General features: G+C 36.1%; 1 protein-coding gene across 1 annotated transcript in view; it reads right to left on the bottom strand.

The window, feature by feature from the left end:
* Positions 1–235: 235 nt before the first annotated feature.
* The window catches only part of LOC310889551 (uncharacterized protein), a gene marked incomplete at its 5' end in the record, with an annotated part of 69478 nt that continues 52820 nt past the window's right edge, over positions 236–16893 (bottom strand). Inside the window, one exon of the mRNA XM_083817136.1 lies at positions 236–3511. Coding sequence (XP_083673262.1) covers positions 3477–3511 — 35 coding nt within the window. The 3' untranslated portion in view covers positions 236–3476. The remainder of the gene's footprint in view (positions 3512–16893) is intronic.

Below are 16893 nucleotides of genomic sequence, written 5' to 3'. Positions count from 1 at the left end.
ATGCAAACTGTTTTTTTTCTTTTTTTTTTTTTTTTTGTAATATAAACTGGCAATGAGAACTCCCATGCACTCAGCTTGTGCCCTAGTAGAACTACCTATATCCTTATCACCTCCCAAAATATCAAAGCTATAAAGCTATAATAAATGTTATAGTAAATGTCAACATATTGATATATATCATAACATCTTATATATTATAACATCACCCATCTGTTACAAATGACTGAGTCCCAGATAGGATTACAATCAAAGTTTACAATTTATTAAACGAATACAGGCAAGCAAACAGCACTGGGTGCGCCGGGAGTCTCTGCTCCACCAGGACACACACCTGTTATGTAAAGCGGCTGGTTTTTATGCTCCTAGGCTAATACATATTCATTACTACTTCTAGAAGAGGCAGGGTTATTATAATTGGTTTCCAGAATCCGAAACCCTCCCAGGGGCACCTGCGTATCAGTCTCTGGTGGTCTCTCAGGGGTCGCTCAGGCTGAAGGCTCATGGTCTTCCTTTCACGCTTTTCTCCTTCAGTCATGCTTCAGCTCCCCCTTCCTCCTTATTTGGTAGCCTCTGGGCCAGATTTCAGAAACTCTCGCAACATCCCATGCAGTGGTCAGCAGTTTTCTCTAAAAAATCCCTTTGTTCTCTTATCACCTATACTTGGACCTCAATGTTAACCCTTCAAATCCCTTATTGACATGAATTGCTGGACCATTCCTTACACATCTATTCAATCAAGGGAAACCAGATGGTGTAATCTTTTTGGATTTCAGTAAAGCTTTCCACACAGTTTGCCATAGGATTCTGCTGGACAAAATGTCCTGCATACAGATAGACAAAAGCATCATAGGATGGGTGAGCATTCGGCTGAAGGGCAGGACTCAAAGGGTTATGGTAAATGTGGCCGCATCAGGCTGGTGGCTGGTCACTAGTGGGGTCCTCCAGGGCTCCATTTTAGGGCCAGTTCTCTTCAAAGTTTTTATGAATGATTTGGATGTAGGACTAGAAGGTGTTTTGAGAAAATTTGCTGATGATACTAAACTGGTGGACTCAAATGAGGGTGGAAAGGCCTTGCAGAGAGATCTGGACAGATTGGAGAGCTGGGCAATCACCAACCACATGAAGTTTAACCAGAGCAAGTGCTGGGTCCTGCACCTGGGATGCGGCAACCCTGGCTATACGTACAGGCTCGGGGACGAGATGCTGGAGAGCAGCCCCACAAAGAGGGATCTGGGGGTTTTGGTTGATAGCAAGCTGAATATGAGCCAGCAGTGTGCCCTGGCAGCCAGGAGGGCCAACCGTACCCTGGGGTGCATCAAGCACGGCATCGCTAGTCGGTTGAGGGAAGTGATTGTCCTGCTCTACTCTGCGCTGGTGCAGCCTTACCTCGAGTACTGTGTGCAGTTCTGGGTACCACAGTACAAAAAGGACGCAAAACTGTTGGAGAGCGTCCAGAGAAGGGATCCAAAGATGGTGAAGAGCCTAGAGGGGAAGACGTATGAGGAGCAGCTGAGGTCACTTGGCCTGTTCAGCCTGGAAAAGAGGGGGCTGAGGGCAGATCTCATCGCAGTCTACAGCTCAATAGGGGGAGTGGAGGGGCAGGAACTGATCTATTGTCTTTAGTGACTAGTGACGGGACCCGCAGAAATGGTGTCAAGCTGCGGCAGGGGAGGTTCAGGCTGGACATTAGGAAGAGGTTCTTCACTGAGAGGGTGGTCGCGCACTAGAATAGGCTCCCCAGGGAAATAGTCACTGCACCAAGCCTGTCGGAGTTTAAGAAGCGTTTGGACTGTGCTATTTGTCATATGGTCTGAATTTTGGGAATTTTTGGGTGGACCTGTGTGGAGCCAGGAGCTGGACTCGATGATCCTTGTGGGTCCCTTCCAACTCAGGATATCCTATGATTCCTATGATCTTATAATATTATACATTATTGAATTCTTATAATGTATAACAGACCAAATTATAAAACAAAACAAAACAAAACAAAAAAACACTACCAACTGCCTTAGAATATCATGGCTTTACAAACATGAAAACTTAAAAAAATCTATTTTGCATTCTGAATGTATATCATATTGTGACATACGGAGTAATAATTCGTGTCAAGAAGATGGTTGATGTTGATAAAGAAGGGGGAGATGTGGGAGTGTGGCCATGGGGGTCAACAAGCCCCATGGTTGGTGATAACACCAGACTCTTAATGATGAGGCCATCAGGAATGTAAAGAGTTTAGAGGGAACAAAGAAGGGTGATTCAGGAGATGCCTTGCCATCTCGGGTTGCTTGTTCTCCCTCCATTAAAGCATAGAAGTTGCTGGGGGTTTGCTGATTGCCAGGCAAAGTTGTTTGACCAATGAAGAGTTAGTGGAAAAGGACTGCTGTGGGGCAAATGGTATAAGAAGGGAGCCTGTCCTCAATATGGGATGTAACACATATATAATGAAGTTATGCCATCAATAAAGAAGTAGCAGTTACTGATATAGAACAGTGAAAAACGCTGAGTAAACTGTTAAAATTTGTTGTTTAATGTTATATGATAATCACAGTATCAGTGTGGTTTCAAGGGTTAACGAAACACGAGAAAAGACAGCCTCGCATAAGTTGGTGTCAATCACATTTTGTTACTTTCAGGAACCTTGTGGAGGGCAGAGCATGCGCAGAAGAAGAGGGAGCCGGTCGAAGCCGCCCCTGCGGTCTGGATGAGATAATTATAATACGAAGCGTGGATAGGTACATATAGACTTACTCGGGTTTCTTATGAATATGTAAAAGCAATGTTCTATATATTTAGAAAGTTTATGGTTGTGCGTGCATGTTGGTAGAGCGTTGACTCCAAGCGCATGCAGCACCGTTAACTTGCCTTTTATGAATATTGCTAAATTCAGATTGAGTTTTACCTTCATTTATAATGCATATTATAGATTTTTTTTCCATTAAGTGAATTCTGTCAGGTTACTGGACTTTATTTAGCTCTACAGAGAATGAGTTTCTTAGGGGTTTAACAGAATGAAGATAGGAATAATGTAACTTTCCTTATTGGTGTAGCTGTTGCCATAAGTCTAGAATTTACTTTCCCAAGCCACACAGAGACCTAGTTGGAAAGTAGCTTATTTAGGAATGCCTCTTCATGTCTGCTTACTTCATTCACTGGAAGCAGCTTAGCGCAGTGGGGGAGGTTCCTTGCTGAGAGCTTTCCAAATAAAAGGCAAATTCTGTGCCAAATATCAGTTCTCAGTGTACAAAATTTCAGTTCCCACTTCAAGCTTAATAGTTCCACAGAGGAACAGTTTGAACTGGCCAGCAAAACACAGGCACAGCACAGGTCCTTTCAGCAGTATCATTTTCAAAGTTCATATATAAACAGTAACTTTAATAAATGCACCTTTAAAAGTATTCCCAGGTATTGTGCATAGAGATTGGTGAAAGAAATATCTTCAGAATTTCTGAAGTATTGCCATCAACATCAGGGAAAGCTCAATAAATTCTGAAGTATCCCTTTCCTTTCATCCCTGAAAAAGAAAAAAAATGAGATACCAAGAATATATAACCCAGTGACAGGACTTTTCCATAGGATATGGGATACTCTGGCATAACATGTCTCTGAATCAGAATGGTCCATGGCTGAGGTACCCACCCACCTACTAGACTATGAATGTATTCACTGTCTTTCTTTCTCTCTCATGATCTATTTTCAGGTCAATTCATATAAATGGAGTAACTGTAGTAGCAAAGATCGTGAGATCTATCCTAAAACTTTTCTATTTTTTGAAAATAAATAAATAAATAATAAAGCTTAAAAAGAGGAAATAATAAATAAATAAATAAACGGTAGGTAGATAGTAAATAAATAATAAATAAATAATAAAGTCTTCTAGTCAGTTTATGGACCTGCGACTGGAAAAAGAGAGCTTCAAGTTTCAAACTCAAGCAGGCAGAGTTAAGTTCTGAATGTTAATGCCTAGCTTCTCCCTTCCCTCCAAACATCAAGAGAAGTACCTGAGCTAATTATAAAAAGGAAAATACAAAACAAATAAGGAAAACTGACACATTTTGATTTCCTGAAATAATGGGAAATGGAAAGGCAAAACTCCAGCAGGCAAAGTGACATCGAATCAGACAACTTATATGAAAAGATGCGTATACATTATGTATTGTTTCTTCCATATCACACTTAAGGGTAATTTCCATCTCCAACAGATGCTCCAGTGGCTGTTGTAGATCTGACTTGAGAAAGGGAAAGAAAGCTCACTGTATGTGTGTGTCACTGAGTGGGCAGTCACAAGACAGGCAGTGGAATATTCATCATTGAAGCAATTGTGAAGATGGAATAGCAAGTGAAGAGCCAGAGGGCAAAATCTGGCTTTTTGTATGAAGTGCTTTGTATGAGAATGGGACGGAGCATGGGAATTTTGGAACTAATATAAGTTCCAAACAGATACAGATAAGTATTTTCTTCTCAATTATCCTGTTTTCTTGATATATGGATAATATGTTATCACACACAGCATGGTAAGAGCTCCTAAGTCTAGGCTGCTTCCAGTTACCATGACAATTACTAATGTTGGTTGTGTTTGCTTCTTTGTGACTATGAGCAGCAATAAAATTTTCCAGTTTTTTATGGTGTTTATTTTATATCACACAAACAGTTTGAGAACACGTTTTTTAGCAATCGAGCAGTATAAATGCTTAGGTTGACAGAAAACCTCTGACACACTGGGAGATTCTATGATACTGTGAACGCAGCTTACAGACTTCTGGTACAGCCAAGAGGATTGCGCAGTTTTACTTACTTACCTATTTCCTTATTTATTTATTTTGGCTGACTGTGTTTGTCCTTTCCAGGGAACTGCACCTCTTACAGAAATTTATGTTCTCTAACGTTGAGCCAGATTTAAATCTGTGCTTCATATTGATGAGAAAATATTTCTTGACTGAGTTTGCTCTTGGGAAGATAAGTAGACAGAACATGAGTAACTTAATTTATGTTTTTTGGCTTTACAGTTCCTTCTAATTACTACTTACATGTCTTCAGGTTTTTACATATATCTTTGAGTATGAGAATTTTGTTTGCATTGTTCATGCAAGGTGACATTTTGTGCATTTCGTTTTGATCATTTGCTTTTCTTTCCTTTTTTTAAATAATTTTTTATTCTGAGGTGAACAGCATGAGTAAAATCTATCACTTCTAAAGAGGTGACATAAAATTATTAAGTTCAATCGACTTGATGCATGACTTGTCACTGTGCTTGTTTATGAAAAATAACTATGGGATTAAATTCAGATCTCAGACTGTATTCAATGTAGGTCCAAAAACCTGCATTGCTGAAGAAGGACTCCACGATCATTTGCTGGGATTCTAGAAATAACCATTCTTGCACCAACACTGCCCACTTCTGTCTGACCAGGTAGAGTATAGACTCCTCTTTTCATTGTATATAAAATGTTTGTCTCAGACACGAACAGTGGAGTTTAAAAGCCAGAGATAAGCACATGGGAAGTCACTGCATTTACTTGATACAAGCTTATTGCCACCACTATTAAAGAACAGATAATGTTGTGGGAGGGGGCTGTTTGGTTGTTGTTGCTGTTTGTTTGTTTATTTGTTTTAAGCAAAAGACCATACCTATGGGCTAGAATTTTCAATTGTTCTGTAAGATACAAAAGTATGGATTGTCTTAGATGTGCTTATCTAAAACTTGCCTCTTTTGCTTCTCTCCAGACCTAATTCAAGACTAGACCTGTGTGAGGAACTAAACCAAAAGATTTAAATTTTCATGTTTTTATTCATTTACTTGTCTGCCCCAATCTTATGATCTAAGATTGCTAAAAAATATCTTTAGATTCTTTTCCAGAGAGCCGAATCTTCTGGTTGAAGCTTGCTATCTCAAAATCTTGTAGTCATAATTGCTCCACTTGTCTTTTTGTCTTCCCTAGCATTTAGCTTCTAACACAACATCACAGTATCATCTGTACTGCTCTGTCTGTTTCATTTTACTCTTTTAGTCTTGCAGCTGGTTTCCTTTGCTTCATTGTGCCAAGCAGAATCTTCTTTACTGTTTTTCCCAGGCTCTTTGCAGCTCTACACTGTTAATTTATTCCATTTTTTTTTCTTTTTGTCTTGTTTGTCAATTTATACTAGCTTTAACAACTCATTTCTTGCTTTGTCATTTAATTAATGTCTCAGCTGCTCTCTCAATTTTTGGTCTTTACTCTCACTCTTCCTAGCCTGATCCAGAAAATATTAGGCTTTTCCCCTCAGTGATTCCACTAGAACTCTGGAGGTAAATGTATCTCTAAATACGTAGTTATGAAAAAAAGTCAAGATAAGTTGTTATGGAATAATTAATGCATTTATAGAAAAATATTAACACATTTGTAGTCACATTCAAATACACTCAACTGCTTCCTGTCTTTCCATTATCCCTTTTGCCCCACCCCTCCTTCTTACTACGTACACACACAATTGTACGGCTGGATAACTTCTGTTGTTGTTGTTGTTTAAATATTGATTATATTGGATATAAACATTATTTTCTTAAGGTTGTTAAAGTCATGACAATTCCTTGTCAGTAATTAATATATGTGCTGTCACAGAGAGTCCTAATTCTTTAGTAGAATTCGCAGCTTTTGCAGAGGGTGCCAGTTATGTTTTGAATCAATTGTTCTGCTGTTACTATGACTTTTGGTGTAAAATTACAGACTATACCTTAGTACTTTTTAGCTGAATACCACTGAAAACCACTAGTTCAGAATGTGGTAAGAGGACTACCATAGCTGAGAATAAGGATTTATTTAATTGTAAGTTTCAAAATAAAATGGACTCACAAATTATGAAGAAAGTTTCAACTAATTTCAACTTCAAGGTGAAATTCAAACTTTAAGCAGCACATGTGGCATAATTATTTATTTTTTCCAAATTTCCCATTGGAAAACTGTCTTTTTTTTTTCCTTTTTTTGACATTTAAACAGATAGAAACAAAGCCTTATATTTAGACAATGACATGATAATTCAACATGTGTACTTATGAATTATTTAATGGAAACAAATAGGGGACACCTGTGTTACTAAAATAAGCCTTATTTTAAAAGTCAATTAACTGACATATTGTATAGAATAAAATAAAACAAACTGAATTCAAAATAGCACATTCTTTGATGGTTTTACATGAACTGGATGAATAAGACCAACAGAAGGAAAAAAAAGATCTTCTGCAAATATTTCTGCAATTTAATTAACTAGAAATATTTAATTGTCATTCAAAAAATGATCATGACACAGAAAACTGAAAGAAGAAATTCTGAATGCAGCTTTAGATGCAAATCGAACAGCAACTTTTATTTTGTCATTATTACTGTCTCTATAATTCTTACATAATACATAATTTGAGGACTGTACATATTTTTATTCTCATGGAATAAGAAATAATATTTGTTATTAATATTCTGCAAAGCACTTCTTATCATAAGAAATGCATAAATGATGAATATGCAGCTGCTATAAAATCATAAAAAAAGACAGTACAACAACACAAAAAAAATGTAGTGTTTTAAAAGGTAAAAATCTTCATTCATTCCTCAAACAGGCTCCTTGCTGGTTTTCTTTTAGAGTGAGGCTTTCGTACAGTTTAAAATTAAAGACTAAACCCCACTAAACTTGACAAAAATATGTACAATTTAATGTTGCTAAGCCTGCAATTCAGCTGGAGAAATGCTGAAACAATTACGGTTCATCATCTACTGCCTGGAAGAGCTGAGCGAGATTTTTCAGACTCTGAAGGAAATCTGAAATGAAGATGAAATTTGTGGTCTTTTTCAAGTTTTGTTTGTTTGTTTGTTTGTTTGTTTGTTTGTTTTTTGGAAGCCTTATCAAGATGTTTGGAGTCTTGATTTCATTTTCTTAGCATGTCAATAGATGTAGCAGAATGTTAGATAACCATTTTTAAAAGTTTCATTAAACATCATTATTTTAAAATTTTATTTAAGGGAATTTGGGAACTTGAAAACAATGTGATTTTCTGATTTATCTAGTATAAGGACAGTATCTGGATATTATTATAGCTAAAGACCTACTTGTTTCACCAGGAGTCATACTCATTGCAAGACCTTTCCTTTGTATGCTACAGTGAGGCTATACTAGCTAGCAGCTAGCAGCTGGAGTCTTCCAAAACAGAGTCTTGGAAAATGGTAATAATAACCGTTTGCAAATATTTATGTTTATTTTCCCTCTTTAGAGAAACCAAGCTATCGCCAGTAATGAAAGGCAATTCCTTAACTAACACTTGCTCTCAGTCATTCCAGCCTTTTCTCACTTTCCAACATTGGCAGAACTGAGCTGGACAGCTCACAGGAAATTAAACTGCTGCTGCTGTTTTCTGACTTCTGCCATCTAACACTTCATGACGTGAGTGTCCTGACCTGTAGTTTGAGGATTATACTCTACAGAAGTGAGTTAATCATCATTATGGTGATTAAAATCATAGTCTGAAAAGTGTGTTTCTTTCAGTGAACTACATGAATTTTAAACCTTTCCTGCACAGACAACTGTGCATACATGCATGCATGCACACATACACATGTTTATGCACCTGTGAGCACATGCATGCACACTCTTTCACACATACACAAATATTTCAGGTAGATCTAGTAATTTTAAGGTCGACTACCACTTTTCATTATAGCATGCCTTATAACTCTGCTAAGTGAAGTCATTCCAGCTACAGTTTTACAAGCCATATGTCTCTTTCACCAGACGCTGGCTATTTTGTTTTGTTCAGTATTCAAAATCCTGGCAAAATGCTGACAATCGTTCTTTTTCAAAAGCTTAGGCTTAGGATATAACAGGAAATTTTGTGGAGAAACATTTACTGTTTGTTTTTTTGTTCTGTGTTCTTAATTTCTCATTTCACAACCTCTTCAGTTTCTAGCCTGTGAGGCAGGAAGACACCTCAGTGTAACTCAATGTTCCTGAACTTTAGTATTTATTTGGTGCTAAAAAATACAAAAGTAGCTCATCTTCCTTTAGGGTTTACCTAAACAAAGGCTGGCAAAATGGCAGACTGATATGTTATTAGTTTCAGCACAGATGTCTGTGAAGGGAATTTTGAGATTCCAAGTCAACTGATGGCCTGAGTGGATAATATTATAATCTTGTGCAATATTATTTCTTTTTTTTTTCCCTTTCTTCCTTCCTTCCTTCCTTCCTTCCTTCCTTCCTTCCTTCCTTCCTTCCTTCCTTCATGAAACGAGTAGTGTCTATACTGTGCACTGAAAGTGGCAAAGATCTTTAAGAAAAAAGAAATAAGTACACATGAATCACAGAATTGTAGAATATTCTGTTTCTAAAAAGGCCTTGAAGTCCAACCATCAGCCTGACCTACCAAGTCCCAACACTAAACCATGTCATTTAACACCATGTCCACATCCCTTTTAAATACCTCCAGGGATGAAGACTCCACCACTTTCCTGGGCAACTTGTTCCAATGCCTGACCACTCTCACCATGAAGAAATTCTTCCTAACATCCAATCAAAAACTCCCCTGGCTGAGACCATTTTATTGCATTCTATTGCTTTTTACCAGAGAAAACAGACCAACATTTTCCTCACTACAACCTCCATTCAGTTAGTTGCAGGGAGCAGTGAGGTCTCTCCTTAGTCTTTTCTCCAGACTAAACAACCCCAATTCCCTCAATTATTTCTCCAAGTCCTGTTTTCTAGACCCTTCACCAGCTTTATTGCTCTTCTCTGCACATGCTCAAACTCAATGTCCTTCTTGCAGTGGGGGCCCCAAAACTGAACACAGTGCTTGAGGTTCAGTCTCACCAATACCAAATATAGGGAGACAATCATTTCTGTAGTCATGCTGGCCACACTCTTTCTGATACAAGCCAGGATACTATTGACCTTCATGGCAACCTGGGCACACTGATGGCTTAGGAAGTTACAGCTTATATCAGAGTACATACTCAAGAGAGCTGAATCAGTCTCACATGCTTTCTGACTTTGCACCTTTTGTAGGGGAAAAACTATATATTTCATTTACCAGGTGAATTTCTGAAGGCAATAATAAATCGACTGAAAATTGTTAGAAGGCCAGGGGATGGGGCTGTTAAAAATTTTGCTAGAACCTCTTCCATTTATTCTATTTCTCCGAATATTTAAAATCAAGATCAATCACATAAATAATGAGCTACTGTTATACAAAATAAATTGTTTTGCTTTGTTTTGTTTTGTTTTTCTATAAAATTTTAACTTAAAGGAGGTGAGAAAAATTACAGGGCAATAAGCAGGCTAATGCTTCTGCATTCTGATACTGTTACCTATGTTAATAGGGACCATAATTTGTTAGTTTTGTAATGCAATTAAGTGAAGCATACTTAATGGCTCTTCTCTTGTTCAAAGAAGACAAAAAACAGCTATCTTAACAGCATTGGTACAGAAACAGCAGTGTAGAAATACAGACTGACACATTTTCTTATAATATAAATACATGTCTAAGCAACTGCTGAGACCTTTTGGTGAAGTAATAAAATGCATAACCATGTACATGTATAACAAATCTGGCAGGATGGGGGTTGGCTGAGTTTGTAAGATTCTAGTCTGAACATTGAACAATTCAGCAATTTTCACAAATGCCAAAACCATTCTCAAGAAGAAAAACATTTGGGCTTAATCAATTTAGAGTCAAGCGACTGCTGCCCCCAGGTGTCCATCAGGCACAGATACAAGAGCAGGTCTGCAACCGTAGGATATTTAAAAGCAGGCAGGGATGGAATATGTAATCTGGTAGTGAGATGACATGAAGATCTGGCTTTATTATAAACTCTGAATCACGGAGATTGGAAGAACTTTTTCACTGAGTTAACTCGAGAAGCCAAACAGCTATTATTTAATCTGTATCCTGCAATTCTCTTTAAAGGTCATCTGAGTTGTTGACCTCTTTCAGTCTTTCCAATTAAATGAGTACAGCAATTATTAAGTGTCTTCATATATAGCCTGTATACAAAAACTCAATAAATTGTTATAAGAAGAAGAGTGTGAAAGGGCTGGATTCTACTGTTTGGATATTCAGGGCAAAGAACCAGCTAGCATAGATGTTAAAGATATGACTCATTTTTAGTTCATTTAAATCCATTATTTAGTTTGCATTTTTATATGTAAATTTTAAGAAAATTCATTAGTATTCAATGAATAAGAAGTAAATATTTGAGGAAGATATGCTGAATTCTACATACTTCACACAGAAATTGAATTGTAGTTCTATAAATGTTGAACTCAACAAAGGCTTTCATCAATATATCTGGAGTATATTCTACCGTGAAGTCCAAATGTGCTCCTGCATGGAACCATCAAGGAAAGGTCATCAAACCTTTTGAAAATTTTTTAAAAAGCCTTATAGGGCTTCCATGTGTCATAAATAACCAAACCCAAAACTGCTTCTGCAGCCAAAATTGACTCAGTATCATACTGCTTATATAAAGAAGACTAAAATCAACAAGCTCATAGTAGATCACAACTTCCCACCTCTTTTTAGAAAAAAAAAAAAAAAAAAAAAAGTAGGAACAAACCAAACAGTAGTTAATAAAAATCCTAAACTATGTGGTAGAAATTAAATAACCCATGAAGTGAATGTTAAGGTAATATATCTAGGCAAGCTTTTTAAATATTTGGAGAGTCTTTGAAAATATAGGCAACTATCAATGAAATATTTTCTTAGCTAAACATAAAGATTGCCAGTTCAATCAGATTCCTACTTATTTTGAGCATGTTTTCCTGACATTTAAAAGTTTAGTTTAATTTGCAGGTCTTCTCAACCATCAAATATGGCAAATTAGTCTTTCGATAAACCAAAATAATTCTTCTCTTTGTCTCATGTAAGAAATTATGACAATGAGTTATCCTGGAAAAATGTTTGCTTTAAGAAATATGATGTCTTTTCTGCTTAGCAAGAAGCTTTAGATTTCTTTAATAATATAGAAAAATACCTTGGCTAAACATATTTTTAAGTGAAGGGTTTTCAAATATCAGTAAAATCAAATTATATAATGTGCACAGAGATGGATTCTTTTCTTTATTGCCTTTTTGCTTGCAGAATCTAGGGAGTTTAGTTGTAAAATTAATTTTATAACCATCTGTCATCTTCTGTGCTTTGTTGTTTCGGTTTTATGCTAAATACATTTGTGATGATTGACAGACTTATAAGTACTGCAAGTTTTAGAATGACTCAGGTGTATTAATGGTACAGAATGTATTTTCTTACCCATCTTGCTTTTACCTTTCACTTTAATTAGGTATCTAATGAACAGGTATGAATGTGGTTGTACTAAAATCAAAGAAGCAAACATGGTTGTTAACAACAGGAATTATTCCACTGTATTTATCGATAGCAGATAAATTGCTTTAGGCCATGGTTACCCTTGTCAGAAACAGATCAGTCTTCACAGCACCCTGCTTACACCAGGACTGAATTTATTCTTTTTGCAATAGAGTTACTGAAGTAATTTGAATACATAAAAAATGCAGAATTTAAGAACATTGTGACTAGAAATTTTCATGGCTATGATTCCAGCTGTATAATCAAGTCACTAATTAGCCACCCTGTTTGTAGCAGTTTTTCAGAGCTGTAATTATCAAGAAAAAATGTTTCCCGTGTCTTCACCTTTTCCATGAAAAGCTGTTCAGCAAAAATCACAAGGTTTGCTTTATGAAAGAGGTATAAAGAATGGGTTGTCCTACAGAATATGTTCTGACCTTGGCTCCATATTTACATTTCCATGACAAAATATTATTCACTACAAATAAAAAAATAGGTGCTAACATAGCTGGTGAATAGACTTAAATCTTCTCACCTGAACAAGTTTAGATTAAATCGGCTTTGAAGAAAGGAGTTCTGCAGAGCTGCAGTGAGCAGCATCCAACTCTGAAAGTCCTGAAAGTATGCAACAGTTTTTCCATGACTGTTGCTGATGTAGCCTGATCAGGCATGGGTGAAAACTGAATATGCACAGTTACTTACTTGTACACAAGCAAGTGGAATCAGTGGCCTTGCCATGCATTACAGACTGCAAAATAGAGGGAAAAGCAATGTCTTTTTGTGCTTTGTTTATGCAGTACTTAGCACAATGTGGTCTTTGTCAATAAAGAAAGATCCTAGGTATATCCCACAATACAACTGAGAAACAATCATTATGATAGTACTATAACGAGTTGTTCCAATTCAACCACTGAGGCAAAAAGCCATGCTCCTAGCTAATATATTTATTATGAAAACAGATGCTTTGGAACAGACCTTAAGGGAATCTAATAAATTCTGATAGAAATCAAAACCTTAGGTTATTCAATTAAAGATCCTCATGTTGCTGTTAGTTTCTTATGTGAGATCTCTGAAAGTTCTTTAAAAGTCTTAAAGGCACTAAATAAATATTCAAATAGATAAGTAGTCTGTCCATTTTATAAACTGTGCTTCCTTCAGTGCTTTTTAATAATTTTATGTGGAAATGGCTGTTATTTCATTCAGGAGATGCAAAGTTACACCTTTATCTTTTCGATTCAAGGAGAAATCCCATGAGCTCTTATAAACTCAAGCAGAGCATGAATCATGATTCAGTGATTATGCAAGGGAATAATATACACATCTTCTTCCTCTATCTTTTAATTAATAGCTCTTAAAGGCTATCTTAGCTTGGATTCTACAGTATTTGAGGGGAAAAGAAGTCACTGAGTCTATTAGAGAAGTTAGCGTGGCAATGTAAAAGAGATCAAATGATAATGCCATTTACGTACTTAATTTTAACAAGCCATTTGTTTCCTCTTCCTACTTTTTTTCCAGTATCTTCCTTTGGTTATTCAACCCTTTTTCTCAGTCTAGTAACAAGCATACTGTGAAAAGTGAACTTTCACTACAATAACTGGAACAAAGCATTGTATCACATCTGGAGAGTGACATTCATTTGGTTGGACCACTGAATCACTGGGTAATTTAGGTTGGAAAGGATCTCTGAAGGACATCTGGTCCAACCCCCAGTTCATGGAAAAATTGAATCAGGTTGCTCAGAGCCTTGTCCAGCTGTACATTGAATATCTCCAAAGACATGCATAGCACAACCATTTGAGAGTTGTTTCTCAGTTTAACTTCTTAGCTATTGTTTGGTTTATGTTTGTATTGTTTCTGAATTAATGAAGCTTAAAAAATTTATATTTCCATGTTTCTTGACAGTGAGTGCAAAAGCAGGGAGCCTGGATATTATGTTGTATCTTATGCTGTACAAAATATTGCAGAAATGGAAAATAATATTAATATTCACTATGTGTTTTCAAACAATGCTTCTTGAGTTTTTTCAATGACACTTTTAAATGTTTTTTTTTTTAGAGAATAGAATTCTCAACATGAAAAATATAATTTACAATGTTTTTTAATCTTACTAAAATGCATTTAAAAACCTTCTGATTGTATGTTGTCAGTAATTAACAAGGCAAATCAATGGACTGTCTGCTCTTTTCTGTTCAGATTTTAAAAGTCATAATAAACATGACATATTTTTCCAACATCTGTTCAAGTAGAGAATTTAAGGACTCTAGAAAGGCCATATGTTTAGTCAACACACAGAAGCTTTCCTCCAAGGACATTTTACCCAGACAATTTTAACTTGCATTCTTTAATATAATATTTTACCATATGTAATTTACACTTGCTCTTTATTGATTTGATTTGTTGTTTTGTAAATTTAAACTCAGCATTGCCATGTAGGAATGACTACCTTTCTTCTACATACTGAAGTCTGCTTTTCATTAGTTATGTTCTAATTAGAAAACATATTTTTTCATTCTTTTGAAATATTATTTTATAGTCTTGTGTAGAAATTGCTTTACTGTTCACTTCTTAGATCTATTTTTGTGTGGACTCAGATAACACGGTCTAAAAGGTGGTAGCAATCTCCTGATACTCTGGATCATGTGAAAATATGCTATGCCACCATATTTCCAGTTCCAACTCTTGGCCAATAATTTCCACCCTCGAAGCATGCAAAGTACACGTATTTTGTACATCTGGAGATCTATCACAAGATGTAGAAAAGTGGAAGAGGGAAACTCAATATTAAGAAGAAATTCATCTTTGGTAATATTGGAGCAAACCAAGAGTATGGAATTAATATTTATCACCTCTCTAGTAAAGGCAAAGAAACTCCTACTGACAGCAATAGAGACAGGATAGATTTTCTGCATTATTAGTCACGTTTTCATCTAGTCTGATTTGCCTCCATTTAATAGTTGTGCTAATTTACTTAGTTCTGTAAACACTCTTGGAATCAGGAGTTACTTCATTCTTTTCATATCAGGCCACAGTTTTACTGCAGTGTGACAAATGATATGTTTGGAGGTTTTTCCGATGGAAATCCATATTCTACTGGTATGTGTATATTGAATTCAGGTAGCTTTCAATAACAAAATTATTTCCTTCATAAGACATTGAATGTCCCTCTAAAATACAGTGTTATTATGTTTCTTACTGTTAGAGAAGAATTTTTTGCTCATTGCTAATACCAGCATCCCAGGAGATGCAGAAGAAATTTCACAGCCAACACTGATATCCCACAGTTTTCTGCTTCTCTGAAATACTTATCTTTTGAGACTTAATGAATCATTCTTCTCTTCTCCACTTTACCTCCTCCCACCCACTGCAACTCATGGTTTCGTTCAATTGGTTCATTTGGAAATTGATTGTTTTTGCTGAGATCTTGGCATTTTTATAGTGAAACAGATTTGCTCTAAAATAAAAGTGTCTGTTGTCCTTTTGGGTGACTATGGAATGTCATACCAGAGACTCCAAGTCTTCTCTGGGCTGTGGGATTTGCAGACTTCCTGTCCTAATCTTTCATATAAAGCAGGACTCTAAGAAAGAAGTAGAGGGAGGTTTTTTTATCATTATTATTAATCTCATTTTTCACCAACCCCTAGACTGGAACTAGTACTATTTCTTATTTATGGTTATATTTCCCTTGATAGTTGCATTTCAAAGAATTGTGATTTGTGGGTTAGGAGGGAGAATTTTAAATATAATTTTCAGACAGGAAAGGAAGTAATGTAAAATACATACTCAATCTATGCTATGTTTCTTCAAAGTGATGCACCAGCAATGCAAAATCAAAGGAGAAATACCCTTTGGAAGGATAAATCATGCATTTACAGCACACCATGACAAGGTAAATACTGATTTCATTGCTTTGTCCAAAATGATTTTCCTTATGGTGTGTAAAAAATATAATAATGTTTCATTTTGAGAATTCTAACTGAGACAGTGTTAATAGAGATTTCTATCCCATTGTCCACTCTGTCTTCTTGAATAGCAGCGCGCTCAAACAGCCTGAGCAGAGGATCAAAAGACAGCATTTCCATGCTCTGATCCTGCCTCTGGCATTCTTATGCTATACTGCAGCTTTGGGTACAACTTTTATGCCTGAATTTCCAAAATTTGACACTCAAAAAACTTCTTATCAGTTTCTCAGTGTTGTACCACAATGACAATTCTTCTTGACATCAAATGCTAAGAACAGTTTCTTGAAAAATAAGCATAGCCACTTCAAGCTTAACAGCAGGAATTTGAATTGCTAAGAGAAAATATGGACATTCTTATCTTCTTTCAGTTTCCTATATGTGAAAAATGTACCCCTTACTATAGCCTTCAAGTGAGTGCTATCAGAGCAGTTGTTAGTATTGGCAAAATGTAACATCTTTGCTTTCAAGTGCTAATCTGCATGTAAGAGCAACGATTTCCATTTAGTACTGCCTCATTAAAAAAAAAAAAAAAAAAAAGAAGCTTGATATGTTACACTTGATGCCTTAGTTAATTCGCATTTAAGCCAAGAGAACAATGACTGAATAACATTACTTTCTAGT

This window comes from Anser anser, assembly GCF_964211835.1.
Source record: "Anser anser genome assembly, chromosome: Z".
NCBI lineage: Eukaryota > Metazoa > Chordata > Aves > Anseriformes > Anatidae > Anser > Anser anser.
Note: the sequence above shows the minus strand (reverse complement) of the source record. Positions and strands in the feature narration are given on the sequence as shown.